This window comes from Harpia harpyja, chromosome 2, assembly GCF_026419915.1.
Source record: "Harpia harpyja isolate bHarHar1 chromosome 2, bHarHar1 primary haplotype, whole genome shotgun sequence".
Classification (NCBI taxonomy): domain Eukaryota; kingdom Metazoa; phylum Chordata; class Aves; order Accipitriformes; family Accipitridae; genus Harpia; species Harpia harpyja.
The window spans coordinates 2,710,393-2,728,515 of NC_068941.1; the positions used below are offsets into that span (position 1 = coordinate 2,710,393).

The following is an 18,123-nucleotide window of genomic DNA, read 5'->3' on the forward strand; positions in this document are numbered from 1 at the left end:
AGACCTTTGACTTAACTATTTTTTGATTGAATTGTCTTAACTGCTATGTCATGCTGGCACAGAGGTTGGGGACAATGGAGAAGAATTTCTCTCTGCTGCATGGGAAACACTCGCTGCCCCCAAGTTGTGACATGGCATTAAGTCTGAATGAGGGGAGCACATATTCTCTGGAGTCATTCAGCAGCTCTGCAACTTTGTTTTTAGGCTTGAGAACCATCTCTGAACTCCACAGGGGCTTAAAAATCTCCCATCTCCAGCACGAAGCCCAAATCAATCAGCTACTCAGCGAGTTTACTGAGCAAGCCAAATTTGGCCCAGTGGGCCTCTGCGTGCACTGCTTTGTACTGGGTGCAATATGTGAGTGTTCTGGTGTGGCTCTATTAGGCCTAATAGTGAACAGGTAAATGAAAGACCCCAGTCTTACCTGTTCAGTGTTCCAGTCTGGGCACTGAGAATTGATTAAAACCTTGACTGTTGAATTTGGAAACAGATACAGTCAGTTTTCCTGTGTTTTCTCTCAAATGCGCAGCTGGTTTAACCCTTTCCCCCAAGTTGCACCAGTGCTAATGACCCCATGAGGGATAAGGAAGAGATGAACCCCAGTTTCACTGGAAATGCATTGTTCCACTGGAAAGAATGAAAATGGTTCCAGTAAAATATTTGAAAATGAGGTCTAAAGCAGAGAACGTTTTTCTGTAATGCTCCTCCTGGACAAGTCACGAACTCCTTGCAGCAGAGGAAGCTACCTCTCTCAATTCCTTCGTGGAGCAAAATTTCTTCCTCTCTCACCCTGTCAGTTCCTGTAAAATCTTTTTCAGCAGCTCAGGAATTCTGGATAGCCATCTCCAGCAGTTCATTTGTGATGCTTCCCTTCCCATCATTATAATATCTGACACGAAAAGGGCAGTAGTTTGTCATTTCAATTGCTGCTGCTTCTATTAACACCCAGCTATGCTGACTTACTGTTTTTTCCAGAGCATCTCCCAGCGTCACCCAGCAGTCATACTAACCTGCTGTGTGGCACAGCTCTCACTTGTGTAACTGCATACAGTATGCATACATATTTGCTTGCTTGCTTTTTTTTTATTGAGAAACGTCAGCAACTAAGTTTACAGTTTAGGAATCACATGTACCATTAATAATATAAAGGACACAAAGATAGAATAATCCATCTTAAAAGCTACAGAGAATTTGTTGTTACAAAAGCTCCTCAAAGAAAGGGAAGAGAAAAGAGGAATAAATAATGAAAACTTCTTTAAAATAATCAAGAAAGGATCTCAGTTAGACAGCATTCTCTGAACCTACAGTAACCATAGCGAACCAAACAAAAGACAGTAGTAATAAGTCTTATGTATCCTTGGTGATCTGCTCAAGCAACTTCTTGCTTTTACAGTAAGCCAAAAAAAGGGAGAACAGATGGGTTCAAAGTCTGCTGCAGGATCTATTGAATGACAAGAAGCCTCCTCTAATGCAAGAAAACGGACTGGAGTGTTAATGCAAAGCAGGACCAGGGGTGGCCTTTGGGATTTTCAGGAAGGGGCAGTGGGCATGGAAAGCTTTACTGCAGGAAAGACAACTGAAGGGACTTGAGTTTGTGTCAGCCAGAGTAGACTACTGAGGCATTTTGAAGTGGGTGTATTTCAGGAGAGGCCAGCTTGGCAGGGAAGATCTTGTTCTCTTCTTCTGAAAGAACCTCAAAGAATTGGCTAGATATGTTTGTGGAAAACAGAAGAAGGAGAGAGGTGTGGGGGAGATGCTGAAATCACAGAAGTTTGATGGGATTTCACAGGAGGTAGGAACCATCTTGTAGATGGTTGGTGGAACACCCTCTGGAAGGGGATACTTTCCTGTTGCATGGTTCTAATTGGCACGGACTCTCCCCAGGGTCAGGGCCTGTGAGCTAGGGATTCACAGAGACAGCCCCTGGAATGAGAGCCAAGATTTGGATCATGTCCACCCACAGAGAGCTCACACATTAGATAGGACAGACAAAGGTAGTAACGATTGTGTCCATTTTACAGGTGGGAAACTGAGGCACAGAAACAAAGAGTCTTTATGCTATTGAGGAATGGTTTGCTGTACAGATGCTCCTGCTGATTTCAAGGAGAGGCATTCTCCCCACGTGGCAGTGCCTGGGCAGCTGGCTCTACTCACAGCACCTGCGTTAAGACCAGCCATTTGCTGCCTGTGTATCACCTTGTTTTTCTCAGCTTAAATAAACTGTAAGAGGTCTTACCAGCTATTGATTGACCTCTTACGCTAGGTTCTGTAGCTCACAGCAATTACATTTTTGGCACAAGTGACTGTTGAGGGTGATTTTGACGATGCTGTGGCTGCCCAAACTACTCCAGCACAACTTGCACACTTAAAACAACAGACTGTATTGCTGGCTCTGCCCTTGCTGACTGACAGCACTTCGAACCACTTGAGATTTAGGGAACAGTTGAAAACTTGCCTTCTCATTTCCTCTCGCTTGGGACCTGGTCCACAGGGTGAGACAGGTTGTTCGGAGAAGGTAACCACATGCAGTAGTGGCCTGCCTTCATATTATTTGCCTGCTGTGGTGCACGTAGCTTTGCAAGCATCTTCCATCCTTAACTGCTCAGTGCATCACAGACGCAGCAGAGACCCATCGTTGGCTTCATTCAGCCTCGTCCAGTGAAGCAGGTGTTCATTTAAATAGGTTACATGTACGCTGAGGTTTGTTTGCTTTGCTGATAATTATTACACTGGGTAGAGATAGAACTTTGTGTTTATAGTGCAGCTTGTTTTGTTTGAATCATTCAGTCCTTTTCTTGAAATATCACCACTCCTTAAACACAAATATTTTCAGAGGCATTCAGAGAGAAGAAATGAACGTGGAGCATCTGAACCTTGCTTTGGGAGACAGTGCCTTGTTTCTGGACTTCTGGTGGAAACTTGGCAGTCTTTTTGCCTCTTCTGACTCTCTGAGTGGTAGTGCCACGTCACAGGCCTGTTGTGAATGTTTTCCTCCACGAATTTTAAGGAATTTGCATCCAGGGAGCCCCAACTGAATGGATGACACAACTGTACCTAAGCAATAGACAGATAAGGAGGCTAACAGATTATTAATGCATGAGATAACTATGTAAACAAAAGATCAATCCATATTTCCATTTATATTCTCTCTACGTACATGAGTAATATGGTTTCGATGATGCCATCAAAAGCTTCTAATCACAAAAAGTAGGTCTTGTTTTAGGTCTTGCTTGTGGATAGTTTAAGTACATGGGAGCAAAGCAGATCGTTCTCAACCTCTGGAATTACTTGCAGATGACTTTGTACTCGTGCTGGCAAACTTTCCTTAAAGGCGTTCTTTACTGTGGTACTGTGGCTGGCTACATGGCCTTGCAAGCTGCAGTTTAAGAGCCTTTAGCATAGGCATAAGCTGGAACGCATCAAGGTTTGAAGAAAGATTTCTTTAAGAGTTGTTCATAATGTTAGCAACCTTATCGGAAGTATTGCGGAGTTTAGTCTTTCTTTAAGGTCTTTGATTTCACATTATTTGTAGAGGTGATTATGGAAGAATCCAAATTTCCATTTTCACTAAAAAGGAGGAGAAGAAGAAATGTCTAGCCCATGTGGTTGCAAAGAGAACCTTAAAACAGTGATCCTGTGGAGTGAAAAAACTAGGATACATAAATACAATTTAGATTATTGGAGGATGAAGGATATTTTTCCAAGAATGTCCTTTCTCCATTGTATGTGGTCTAACATAACAAACCAAAAACAAACAAAATCCCTTCTCTTGACTATATCACAAGTTTATCTAACCATAGTATCCCACTCTATTCTATTTCATTGAAATGACACCCACCTGTTTTCCTTTACAGCAGCAACAAACTGGAGCAATACTGCATTTTTAGTTTGTCATTTATTTATGCTGGAAGCAAGGTCTAATGTTTCATCTCTCACCCTTCCTGGTAATTGTGATACAAGGCTCTTTATATGAAGTCTCATTCCTGTGGTTTTTACCCATTCTTAAGAAGAAAAGAAAAAACTCATTCATCAGTGGAATGACTTCCTGGTAGGATGAATGACAATGATTTTTACCTACCTTTGTAGGGGGTTCAGAGCATTTATTAGCTATTGTTTGTGGAAGTCAGATTTTAAGTTTTAGAAGGTACATGAGCTGGAATAGTATTGTTCAGAAGAACAGATCAGCTTTGCCTGTGAGAAATCACCATTCAACACTGAAACTAATGTTCTGGTAGAAATCTGGGTAATACATCTATATGTGCTGAGTTACATGTCTGGGTTATGGCTCAATTACACTTTGCCTGGCATGACTTGAAATAAAAGTAACTTCCAGAAGTGTTTGTGCAATTTCACTGCTTAGAAAATGGTACTCCTGCAAATAGCAGCCCTTCCCCTGGCTGGATCAGAATCTTAATCCAATTCAGACACATTTATTTGTCTCAATATGATGTCTGGGAAGGTGAAGGCCTGAAGGAAGAGGTTATACTTCTAATGTGCCATGAGATGTTATACTTAAGTGTGGGTTGCATGACAGTTGCTAACACAGGTCACAACTTCTGTTGAGCAGGGACTGCCAGGTGCTTTGAATATCAGATTTTGTGGTGGCAAGTTTTGTAATAAAAGCTGTATCAGTTGCAGTCTGAACCGGTGGCACTCCTGAGTCTCCAGAAACTAAGGATTTGCAGTGCATTAACCCGCATATAACCTGGCCCTCTGCTATGCTAGTATGCCTTTGCAGAGAGGTAGTACATTAGTGCACGAGGCTGAGATTCAGAGATTCTGGGCCAAATTTTCTTGTCCTCTGCCTTGTCACTTATTTTTTTGAAGACTTGGTGTATTTCTGCTGGCACACTGATGGAGAATCAATGTGCATGAAGAACTACACAGTGTATGTGACGGACCATGCAAAACAGAGGAAAGTGCCCTAGGATTCTCCTTCCAGCTTTGCCGCTACATAGCCTTCAGCAGGCTGCTTACTTTCTCATAAAATTAAAATAGTTGTCTACTTTCTTTAAATCCCTAGCTGAAAAACCCCACAGAGGTGCTGCATATCATTAACTACATACACCTATGTGCATCTGCTTTGTTGCTGGCCAGTAAGAAGCTGTTGTTAATCAGCCAGCTAGATCACAAAGAGGAGCTTGAACAAAAAAATCACATCCAAGCTCTTCTAATCCCAGCTCTGCCCTTGGGCTTGTGCCTGGGTACTCTTATCAGGAGGCGTTCCATGGCTGTTTTGCTGGCTTTTACTGCTTCCAAATATCAAAGACTTTTCAGGCTTATTCAAAACAATGCTTCTTGGCAGAATTAATTTGGCTGCCGATCCCCAGCTTCCATCTATATGAAATGTAGGGGAGGCAAGCACAGACCTTTAAGGAAGCTGGCTGGCAAAGGGAGACAATGTTTCTTAGTCAGAGAGCTCGAGTGTGGGGCTGGTAGACCTAATTCCTTCAACAGAAATGCATGCTTAGCTCTGCATGTGATAGCCAAGCTGTGGCAGGCATGTCTCACCATTTCTTTCTCCTCTCTTTCCTGTGCAGATCGAGGAGGGAGGTAAAGCAGACTCCCTGCCTTCCAAGCTGCAGGCTGGTGACGAAGTGGTGAACATCAATGAGGTGGAACTGAGCAGCTCCAGGAGAGAGGCCATCTCCCTGGTTAAAGGGTCCTACAAGAAACTGAAGCTAGTCGTCCGCAGGTAGGCAAGATCCAACGCTCCTTCCCTCCCTCTCTCCTGCCCTGCAGGGTGTCGCACCCATCCCCCTCACATCTCTGGCTGAAAGCCTATGACTTGGCTTGATCTTGGCAAAGGCCTTGTTTTAAGCACACAGGCATGAGCCCAAGGGCAAATGTTTGTTCTTTTCAGCCAACATTTCTATGACTTCTTTGTCACTGATAGGCCCAAGCATGTGAAATACTTTTCCAGCTCTCTTCCACTGCTCCCCTGCCACATGACAATCCAGGATTCCTGTTCAGTGATTTACAAGCAGTCCCCTCTTCCTTCAAAGTGCTTGGGGCTCCCTGTGAAAGGGTGGCAGTTCTGTACATAGCTCTTGCCTCATTTGCTGCATGTTATCACTGTTGCTGTGACAGCAGAAAGATTTCCACTGGCCTCAGCAAGATTTGGAGCTGTTTTGTGTTCTGCAGGTAAGCTGTAGTGTGGCTGTGCTGACTATGAGCAATCTTACCAATATTGTACCCAGGATGTGATCTAGGGGGAAGAGCAGCCACTTCATCTGCATCTATTAAGCCACAGCCTCTGTGCTATCACTGAATGAGCGATCTCTCACATGTTCTGTGTCGCCTGTTTCCCTGGCTGTCAAAGGCCTTGTAAATGGTAATGAGTAGCAATCCCAACGTGCTGGGTTTGATGGTGTGCTGAGTGTAACTCAGCTGACCAAATAGTGCCGATCCTCTTTGGTGACATGAATAACAAGTATGTTTGTCTTAGGGTCAGGACGCAGAACTTGAATCTTGATGCGCATTTTGAATCAGAGGTGTTTGGATCTGGAATTGGGGGTGGGGTGTGTTTAAGACCTTAATAGAGACGCTTCCTGTATGTTTTTTACTGTGGGCATGTCCAAACATTATTTTCTGTGCCAGTTAGGTGGTAGCTGGTGTCACTTTATGGAGTGCTCTGTCCTGAATTTCCACACTTAGCCAGAAAGGAATCTGGGGCAAGATCAGCATAGCAGAGGAGCTGTCATTAGCCAAACAAAAGGTGTCACCTTGGGTCGCTAAGTTGGAACAACTGACTGACATCTGAGCGGTGCTGTCCCAGTAGGGCAGGTATGGACAGCTGACACCGTCCTGGTCCCTGGAGTACGTTTCGTGCTTTTGCTGGCTATATTCTGTTGTTTACCTAAAGCACCTTTAGGTACTGACAATGACTTTATGACAAACTGAATATTCATATACAGAACTGTTAGACGGTTTGTGTAGCCGTTGGGAGGATATTTGCAAAAGTAGTTCATTGCAATTTGAGTGTTTACCAAAAGTAAATGGCTTTTATTTAAGGCCTATGTAGATTGTAGTCCAACTGTATTGACTGAACAAAATGTTTAATTCAAACTAACTTAGCAAAATTGTGAGAAGAGAACCCTTCTGTCGCAGTTTAATTTCATTTTGCTGAGATGAACTATTAAAATAACTGGTTCTCTTTGGTGTAAATTGAGAATTGTTTCTGGTGTTTGATCTGTCCACCTAAGAGGTAAAAAGAAAAGGAAGGAAGAAAGGGTAGACAAGCAAAGCCTGGAGTCCCATTGCAGTTCTTTCATCCCAGACTTTTTCCTCTCCACTTCACTTAGATATTTTCATTAGCAACATTTCTCTGGTGGAGACTAAAACCTGCTCATGTTGTGAAAAGCCCTTTTGCAGCCTACAAACTGGAAAAAGTACATTGGGAAGATCAATTCCTGTGTGTCTCAAACTGGACACCAGGACTGAATAAGCACTCTCTGCCTGGATATGTATGCGCACACACATACACACACGTGCACACATGCTCATATATGTATGTATGCATATATGTCTTTATACACAGAGAAGTGATGTACTCAAGGTCAGCAGTGTCATAGCCAAGGCAAAATGCAGCAGTTCCTAATATTTCCTTGGGAGGTGCCTGAATCATGGGACCACATCCCTTAGAAAGCTTTGAGGCCTCTTTCTTCAAGCTAAAAGAGAAAATGAGCAACTTTTAAATTTCCTTGACTAGTTTTTCACATGCAGTAGGAATCATGAGAGGCAGAGCAATCCCAGTGGGCATCAATCACATGGTTCTCATTACGGTTGATGAGTTATTGAAAGAGGAGGTGATCCACCTCTGAAAAAATTGACAATCAGACAGCAGTGTTTTATGTTCCGAAATTACACATCACAGTGTAACTTAATAGTTTCTCTCTCCAGTATTTTTAAGTTCCCAAGACCTTTTCACCTTTTCTTCTCCTTTTTAATGCAAGTATGCAAGAGTATTTGATGAGTATTATAGTGAACTTGAAGAAAATTTGGTTTGGAGCCTTTCATGGTTTCATTTCATCACCACTAAAAAGATCAAGCATGTTAAGAGGTATTACATTCACATACTATTCCCTTGCCAAGGTACTTTAAGCCCTGCGTGCACATTTAAAGCTCAGTGATAATCCAGAAACTTAGAACTGCAAAACTGGAATTAAGAGCTAAGACCCCAGCCTTCAGTTCAGGTAATTTGACACAGTCCCAGCTGACCCTGCAGTGCTGGCATGAAAGCAGCAAAAGAACAAAAATGTGAGGTCCTGACTGCTTTGTGGGCAGTGGGTCACAAGTTTTTCTGTATTCTCTCCATTGCCAAAGGTGGCAAGACTCGGCACTCTGGCCAGCTTGTGGCAAGGTAGAAGTCTGATTTTGTCTCCAGTGCTAGAGGGAAAGTGGATGAGAAGCGATAAAATAAGGATCCCAGAGGAGAATGGTGAGAAAGAGGAAAGCAGTGAGGGGAAAGTGATTTCTGCATTAAATAAAAGCTTCCAACAATACAAAATTGAATGAGGCAAGATAGAAAAGAAACAAATTAAGGAAAGCAGCTCAGTACAGAACCTGAGCCACATGGAGCCTTCATCTCAGCTAGGGGGATGCTGCTGGGCAGGCAGCACATCTGTGTGATGAAATGTGAACAAACAAAGGTTTACAAGCCAGACTTGAGTTAAAGCTACAACACTAAGGATGTGCAGATTATCTTCACCCCAGACATAATGAGTTTAGCCATTAAGACTGGTAAAGGAAGCACTAGTGTGCTTCCCACTTGGGATTGTTTTTTGTTGCGTGGACAAGAAGACGATGTTTTGCAGTACTACATCATCTGAAAATAAATTATATTTGGAGTGGATTAGGGTTGCTGGCTGCAAATACCAGCAGTTTGAAAACTCACTGACCAGTCATTTGTGACCTGAATTTTTAGTCTGTGATTTCAGTATTCATGAGAGCTCTTGCTTAGGGAGTGACACAAACTCACACTGACATGGACTTTACCCCTTAAAAGTCATATGGAAACAACAGCAAAGTCTGCTTGGTGTATGTGGTTTTGGTTCTTTCCAAAGCGTATTCAAGGTCAGCATGTTTTTGAAGGTTTGATTGTTTGTTTTTCAAATTAACAACTCAGGAGCTTTCTATAGCAGTGTGATAGTGACACTGGACATCTCAATGGACAGAAAGCGCAGATTTTTTTATTCAGATGTATTGTGGTGAGACCATCAAACAGAGGACCAACAGAATACATTTGTGTAGCCCATGAAGCATACTCAGATTGCTACTTGATCTTGGTTTTTATTTTAGGGCAAAGGTAAGCTTTTAGTACCAGTGGCAGCAGATTGAACCTCTACTGTTAAATGATTTTTCATGGATGCTCTCTAGCTGCATTTTGTTTGTCTCATCCTCAGCTCAGGAGCCCTCAACAGCAGTTTTCAAATGTTCAGCTTTCTCTGCTTCTTTAACAGCGCTGCTCCTATCTAACTTGTTTAAAAGGCTGTTCCTAAAGCCAGTTCCTTTCTTTCCACCCATTCCTTGCTACCTCCCTGCACTTGTTTTGCCCATTCATTTCCAATACAATAGACTCAGACATGTATGTATTTGTTCATTCCTGTAGACCTCAGGTCTGTAACTGGTGTGCTGTGAGGAAGCTTGCTGATACTTCACACTTCATTGTGCTGAAGCCAGAATAAGCCAGAGTAAGAGCTACTCTGCATCTCAGAGAATTAGAAAGCCTTACTGAGTGTACTTTAGGTGCATTTTCCAGTCCCTGCTAAGTCGAGTTACAATTTCCTGGCTCACGTACCCTGCTGCTAGTATCTTTTGTGTGCTTGCTGCTGGCAAGGTGGATTTAGGTTCGTGGTCCGCTCTAGTCCTTCTGCCATCTGATTCTTAAGATGCTTAGAATTGTACAACAAAATTGCCTGTTTTCTCCTTCCCTGCTTTTTAATACAGGGCTTTTCAGGACACTGTCCTCTGCTGGCCCAGAAGAAAGCATATTCATTTCATTCTGATATATTTCATACCTGAGCAATCAGGCAAAAAACATACCGCTGCTTGAGTGTTCAGTCCTGCTAGACAGATCAAATTGCCACAGGTAAACAGAGTGAGCGAAGGGAACAGCCTTTAAAATTATCACTTGGCAAAGAGACAAGATAGCATTGCACTACAGGGAAGAACAAGCAAGTATCGCTCCACTGGTGACAGGCTATGGGAGTGAGCCAAGAAGCTGGGTTCTCAGAAGAGAGGTCTCCACAAGTATTTCCCGTGATAGTCTTCAGTATGTCTATATCACTGCTGGTGACAAATGTTTCTCACTGTGGGTATGAGCAGACCCGGTTCCATCAAGCCTGAGGAATCCACAGGCTGATGCTGGGGAGATCTTTTTGCTCATGGTTTGCCAATTTGGGAACATAGGTGTGAATCACTATGAGAAACTGGAGAGGCCAGTTTGTTTAATTTTGTAGCGGGAGGCTTGCCTACTGTCCTCAGTAAACCAACTTAGATAGTTTTTGGTACTCAGTTGATCTTTAACTAGCTGGAGGAGACTGAGTGTTTGAAAGGTAAACCTACAAGCCACAGAAATAAGGCTTAGCTGTTTAATTGTGAAAAATGGGTTATATTTTCCAACTTGTTTTTTTCTGTCACTTCCTCTCCAACTTCAGTGTCTAAGCAGAGTTGGGTCCAATTAAAAAAAGACCTAGGCCTTTTCAATGCTATCAGTTTGATCTAATTGTGTCGTGCATGCTTGTATCGGCTGAAGATAAGGCTCAAAATGTGGGCATTGCCTTGTCTGCTTTACAGCGACCACAGTGGCCTACAGCAGTTGCCAAAAATAGACTTTTCCACAGGTCAGTAAGCAAGAATGGCTGTCAGAGCGTCACACTGTTTACATAGTTTTACATTCAACATGTTTGTAACAGCAGCAATTAGATCACTGAGGCATGATGGCAAATGTAGCTGTTCTGCGAACATCATGCTGAAGGGAACCACAGTCACAGGGACAACAACTCTCAGACACCCTTTCTAAGACAAACGCTGTTTGAACTAAGGCCTCCTACAAGCCATTCCTTAGAGTTGCTGTGGCATTCACTGTTGCCTGGTGCAGGGAGGGCAGAGGTGAAAACGTGAAGTCATTCTTGTTGAGACGACAGTATGTTGTGAAGTGAGCTTGCCACGGGCAGTTTGGTCCATGTTCTTGGTGGGTGTAAAGCAGCTCCATTGACTTGAATGGAGTACAGATGGGTTACCTCAGGTCAGAATTTGGTCCTTTGATTCTTTATACTCTTGGATCCAGCGTCAGTCTTGGTTAATGAATGCAAAGCTCTATTAAAATTTGCTAGTGGAAGAGCAAGTAAAAATTTTCTGCAGAGAATTACCAATGTTTTAGGCCCTTACTCTACATGCTGACATGCAGGAGTCCTGCAGAGCTCTTCTGGGGTGTTGTTTTTAGGGTTCAGGCCAGCACATAGGTACTGACTTGGGATGTGAGGGGCTCTGATGGTGACCCTTCAAACCAGTGAGACTGTGTGAAGTATGAATCTCAAACGAGCTGTGGTTTACAGCAAAACTGCATACCTCCAATACGCACAACGTGTGTTCCTAGCATATATTTGATCATAGAGATATAAGTGACCGTAAGAAGCTTGCTCAAGTATTATTTATGCGGTATATACAATATTATATCAAAGATGAAGTACATTCAGTTCATATAGCATATAGTTGCCCTAACATCTTGTTGCACTCTTGAGGCTCAAGGCACACAAGCTTAGTGCTTCTGAGGCTACCACAGTAAAAGCCACCCCTCAGCCTTGCTCTTCTCCAAAGCAGCCCATGAGCAAAGCCTCTGCTCATACAAATCGGCGGTAGCTTGAATGGAGATGTGATGTTTTGGGCTCGGTGCTAGCCATCACTATCGAGATAGATACTGCAATTAAAGTATGTGGCTGCTGCTGCTCCTGATACCTGCTAACAGCTTTACTAACAGCTTTACCTGTCCCAAGGATGTGCGTTTGCCCCGTTCTCATGATATGTTTTATGTAGAGTGAAGGACATTTGACTGTATCACCTCTCTCTTTCTGCTCTCTCGCAGCTCTGTAGCGAGGTGTAAGTAAATAAAGAGATACAAACATAGCAAAGATCAGTATTCAAGGCAGTTGGTTTTCTATTTTCAGTGTTAGTGGCTGCTGGTTTGTGTCTGCCCCAAGCTTAGCAGTGCCTGCAATTCTTTTCCATCTCAAAGAGCCTTAGACTAAAAATACAAGTCAAATAAAGGAGGAGTGGGGATAAGAAACATTATCCTCATTTTCCTGTTGTGCTAAAAACTGTACAAAAAGAAAGGATTAAGCTTATCCTTGGCTATAACCGTAATCTGTGTGTTCGTTTTCATGCTTCTCTACAGATTCCCTGCGTCACTTGGGTTATTCAGCTTATTCTCTTGGCACATCCCTGTCCCTGGCCCCCCTTGCCTGAATGATGAGACCTGGGGGAGATGCTGGGAGAAGTACGCTACAGCCCTGAGACCAGGACTGTCAGAGGGAAGCTGGCTAATTCAGGCGCTGAGCAGACTGAGATTTCACCCAGGGATGCATCCCCTGGAAACACCAGTCCTGTGGCAGATGAAAACCTGGTGCTAAGTGCCGGGGGCCATCTCACGCTTACGCAGACGCTGCTGGGGCTGGCAGGATGTTGGATGTGTGGGTATATTTGTTCTGCTCTTATCCTCGTCTTGACATGTCTGCTTTCGGGTGCTGTCAGGGAAAAGGTTCTGGGCTACATGGGCCTCCGCTCTGCCACAGCATGGCCAGTGTTATGTTTTCAGACAAATCTGGTTCTGATCAACTCATTTAAAGACCTCTGTGGCAAGACCAGGAATTAAACCCAGACATCCTGACTACTTAGACCTATGCCATAGCTACAAAGTTGTTCTTCTTTTGGCAGCAAATTGCTGTAACCAAGGCTTTAAAAAAAAAGGAAGAAAAAGCCTTCCACTCTACCTGATAAATTACACTATCGAAGTGTCGAAGTATGGGAGGAAGATGTCAGTACGACTGACATCTGAGGCTCAGAGCTGATTCAGGCCCATGGAAATTGGTGGAAAGATTCCCACAGACTCAAAAAGGCTTTGGCTCAGACCCTCACTGAGCAGTGATTTCCCTCATTGACCAGGAGAAAATGGGCTATTCCTAAGAGAGAGGGGAAGCTGCTGGCATTTTTACAAAAAGACAAGTGCCAACACAATTCTTCAAAGAACTCTGTGGACTAATCCTTCCCTCTTATGACACTAATGTAATTTTGTGTTGTATTTGACAGCGTGCCAAAAAATTGCATCGAATAAATCCAAGTTTTGTGAATGAAATTAATTAGAATAGGCATTGGCTCACACCCCACTCTGTAGCAGTGCAGAAGCGTGTTTCCAAAGAGCTGCTGTACGGTGCAGTTATTTTTTGTTCAGTGATGATGACTTGGGGAACAGGAGAAAGGAACGTTTCATGCACATGGAATTCTTAAGACTGACAGCTGAGAGGCCAAAGCTGGCATTAACACTAGTAGGGGGCTGGCAGGGTGGTCTTGTGAGTAGCACTGTTGCATGTTTGGTTGTGAATTCCTCCACAGCATTCCAGTGTGCCCCTGGTCTTGCCTCCTTGTTTGTTGGCTCCCTATCTGCCAGGTGTCACTGATGCTCTCTTGCATGAGATCTTGGGACAGGGAGGGGGTCTTTTAAAGTGCATCTTTTTAACACTCTAAAAAAGTGAGCCTTCAGTTGGAGTCTTACATGAGGAGGCAGCTCCTCAGCTGATGCACATGGGTGCAACGAGCCAAAGCCCATCAGGGTGCTGACCCATTGTTTGTACACTGCTTCTGAGGTCTGTACAGCCTGTTCTCAGGTAAGTAAAGGCTTTAAAATTTGCTTGTGTTGGTTCAAACTGGTAAGTCTTTAACTATCTCAAGCATCAGTATTTTCATTAGAGGAGTTTTCTTTGCATTCATCAAAATGTTTGCAGTTCCTGTCTCATTAGGAAGGGTCAATGCAAAACACAGGGCAGACAGCTAAGAGGTGAACAGAATTTAATTTTGAAATCACTGGCAACAGGCTTACTGTCTAGGATTTAATTAGCTACAGCTTAGGACTGCCAGGCTTTTAGGAAATTTCCCACAGCGCATAATAAATGTAAAGAAGATCTAGATACAATTTTTGAAAAAAAGGATTTAGGCCACTGATGGGGACAGTGGGAAAATGCCTTGGAAAAAAAAAATGCCAGCCACCATAATGTGTTATCCTATATGAGACATTAAAGACTGACCCCTCACCTGAAACTGCATTAGAAACACAGCAATTTCTTGCCCCTGCCACTCTGCATTAGCTGCTTCTTTCACCGAGTGCATTTGGATTAGTTTGCCTTCTTCAGGCAATAATCAAACTGGGGTTTGATTTGTCGGAAAGTGACACTGGAAAAGCTGGGAAATCTCTGCCAGCACCGTACAAAGTGCTTTTTAGGGTGTGAATCTCCTTCTTTTGGAATTTCCTGAGGATTAAGTTGGAGTTGGATCAGATCATGATAGTACGAAAACTTGAACAAACAAGCATGTGTTCTCCGACTGATCTGTGCCTTACTTCTCTATCTGTGACTGTGTCTAGGCTGACCTTTAGTCAATAGGGCAAATACCTGGACTTGCATGAGGTTCTGGTTACCTGTACAGGTGCAGAGGGCTGCAGGATGACAGATTCACAGGGCAGCTGCAGGGGGAGAACCGAGAATAACTGAATTTCATCATCTTTATTGTAAGAAGCTGCAGCTGCATGGCTTTCATTTCAAGAGCTGACTATGAATACTGATTTATAAGGGGTTTGTTAGTTGCATGGCATTGATGTGTGCTGATGTGTACATATCCTTAGCCGGGTTAAATATTTGTTTTGCTCAGCTACACTAGTTTCCCAGGAATATAAAACACTTTCTCAAAAAATTTTCCATGCTTTTCCTGCTTGATCCAAGGTTTCCTGTGAAAGCAAGGTAGGGTCGGGAAAGGCTAATGAACACTAACATAATCCTACTGATATAAATTGAGGTTGTCTGGATTTACTTCAGTAAAACAGATGTTAGGGTATAGTGGTCACTGTAACTACTTTACATTTTTTCATGAATGGGCTTGTATGGGTCCTCCAAATCCCTTGGTATTGTTTCTCCCTTGTGGCTGGATAAATGGAATATCTCAGTCAAAAGAATAATGAAGAGCAGAAACTGCTCTTTGATACAGACAGTATCAAATGGTCTTTTATATGCATGAATCTTCCTGTTTGTAGTGAAAGGCAGCCTAACTCACTCACACAAATGCAGGTGGACAAAGAGTATTCACGTGTATGCACCTGGCCAAAACACTGGCTATGCCAATAGCTCTAGAATATAGAACTTCTTTTCCAGTACCCCTTTCTTCAGCTTTCTGCCTGCTTTGACTTTGACATTAGAAGGGAGACAGGGTCGGTCTTCAGTACATGTATGTAAAACATTTTCATGGAGGTTATACCTGCATAAGTACACCATAACTTTTTTTTTTATTAAAGAATGCCCAAGCTAATTAGAATCGGAAATACTGGTTAAAAAAAATACATCCTTCAGAAGCTGGAAAGAGCCAGTTAACTCAGCTCAGAGTTACCTCTTAGTCTTCTGTGTCTACCAGGCTTTTAAAAATTATTGCTATCGTGATGTGAAATTGCGAGAGGTGAATGGAGGCAGTCAGTGCCACTCTCTGTCCTAGGGAGACAGGAAACTCCTCCAGTATGCTGGTGTTTGGCCTGGGGCACTGGGTTCGGTTCCTCCTGCTGATAGATATTTTTATGTGGCATTACTCCTTATACTTGCCTCCCTCATAAAAGGCAGGTACAGCTCTCCTGCCTGTGGGGTGTCAGGAAGTTAACTGCATTGAAGAGGATGGTGCATTCAGACTCTTGAAGTAAAAGGGACATTGAAGTGGAGAAAGTGTGGTAAAAAGTATGGGTGAAATTGTGAATAACGTATGTTTTGATCTAACAGCCTGACTGGGGAAAAGAAATATTTGGAGTGAAATGGAAGTGAAATTGTGTGTTCTGTCTGGCCTGAAATGAAACGTTTTGCTCCTGGTAGGAAAAGCATATTAATTTAATATACGTAACATGTATTTAATGGATGTTTTCAGCATTTTCTTGAATGTTAAGGTAGCCTGGCTGGGTAGAGGGTAACTGAACCTCCCTGGTTGCATCAGGCTGAGATCCTCTGTATCACGATGGGTCCAGTGTGTTGAGGGCGACGTACTTTTCTGTGATATTTCCATGGACTTCGTACAGAGCCACATGCCCACAGCCTTCTCCTCTGCCGGGGCTCAGGCCTGGTGCTTTGGTGCAAGAGAAGAGGCAGTGGGACCCTCAGAGCTGCCGGTTGGCACAAGGGAACCACTGTGGGTGTCTTTTTCAACCCTGAACCTGCAGTCAAATTGCTGTGCCCTAACTTGTGGGCCAGTGAGCAACAGGGATTGATGTCCCTGCTGCACCTCTCCACCGTGGGTTTTTATCCCCCACCCTTATTCCCAATTACATTTTTGCAATAAAATTTGAGTGGTGAATTTCGAGAGAAATAACAAATAAATACTTCCTGGCAGCTGAAAACACTTCTTTACTGAGTACAGTTTCTTTTCTCCTCTCTCCCCCAAAAGCCCACTGTTAATTATAACAGGGGGCCAACCACCAATCTGCAGGGAGTCAGGACAGAGCTGGCTGGCACTTTCACTCAGCAAATTTCCCCTTTCCTCACGGTCTCTGCTCCTGTCCGTCAGGCCTGCTGACGACTGCTTGGTAGGAGGGCGGTAATCTGAGCTGCCTCTGCTGAGTAAACCTCCTGCTTTTTACTGCGGGATTAGTCCTGAGGTGCCTCTGTGCACAGCACCTGTATCTGCAACTTGTTATCTTAATCGCTATGCTCCTGTTTCTCCACTTTCCGAGGCGGTAGTGCCATTCCCTCCTCGGAGGACTGCGCTCACCAAATGGCAGGCTGCCTCCGTCTCAAGGATGAGAATACCTGAGACCTGGTCTGGTGTCTCAAAAGGTAAGCAGCCTTGCAACAGCTACAGCAAAGCAAGCCGGGCACAGCTTTGTGCCTTCGGAGGCAGTAGAACCTCGCTGCAGGGCTTTGGGAGCGGGAGGACAGGAGTCTTAAGGACCCTGTTGGTCCCAAACGTCATGAGCATCATAAACTTCAGAGCACATGAGGGTTCACGCAGTGCCATGGGGGATTTTTCAGCTGCTGTTTTAAGCGAGCTCACAGCAAATGGGAAGCCAGTGCCGCACCACTGCTCAGGTTCTGTCACTGTGAAGCTGTTGAGGGGTGTAAGCAAATCTATTGGGTTTTAGGCTAGAAAAGTGACAGAAGCTCTTAGGAGAGGTGAGCTTCGGAGAGCCTCCGGAGTTGTTCAGCATGTTTAAGGCCATTCCCTCCCTTCGTGTCAAAGGGAGCTAATAATGCCATGCACTTGGGACACTGTGAGCAGAGGATCTGACTCATATACACAGCATGATGTGTCGGGTGCATTTTACAGTTTTATAGTCTGGAAGAGTCTCTGCTCAAGTAAGTGGCACTCTTTTTGGCCTTCACCTTTTATAAGTTGAGAGTTGTTTAAAGTGGGTGTCAAACCAGGCCAACGCTTTGCGTCAATGTTTAATACAGATGGGCTAGCCGTACAGTCTGGGATATATTGTTGTTTGACTAATACAGTAACATTGCAGATAGCAGAAAGAATGTGAAAGAGACTGATTCTTAGGAGATGGCAATTAGTATAGCTCCAGTATAGGCCTGCACAAATTTACATTCATTGAAGACCTGTCATGTATTATACACACCTATATGCCCTTTTAGGTTAGTTGTGAATCATAAAACTAAGTTCATTGAACTTTGATTTTGATTATTTCCTGAGACATTAACTCCTTTAGTAAACCCATTAACTAATCTTTAAACTCATTACCTGCTTCACTGCTATTAGGATATCTTTAACTTTAGGTTTGTTTGGGGGGGGTGGAGTGTGAATATGGGCCAAACCTTTAGCTGTGCGCTTTAGCTGAAATGGTTGTAACTCTGTGTTTTTTCTACAATGTGATGATCCAGTCCG

General features: G+C 43.5%; 1 protein-coding gene across 3 annotated transcripts in view; it reads left to right on the plus strand.

Moving 5' to 3' along the window:
* The window catches only part of SHROOM3 (shroom family member 3), a 154,846-nt gene that overhangs the window by 41,560 nt on the left and 95,163 nt on the right, over positions 1-18,123 (plus strand). For all 3 annotated transcript variants that reach the window (XM_052812640.1, XM_052812631.1, XM_052812649.1), the window contains exon 2: positions 5,541-5,695. In XM_052812640.1, the coding sequence (XP_052668600.1) occupies positions 5,541-5,695 (155 nt within the window). The remainder of the gene's footprint in view (positions 1-5,540; positions 5,696-18,123) is intronic.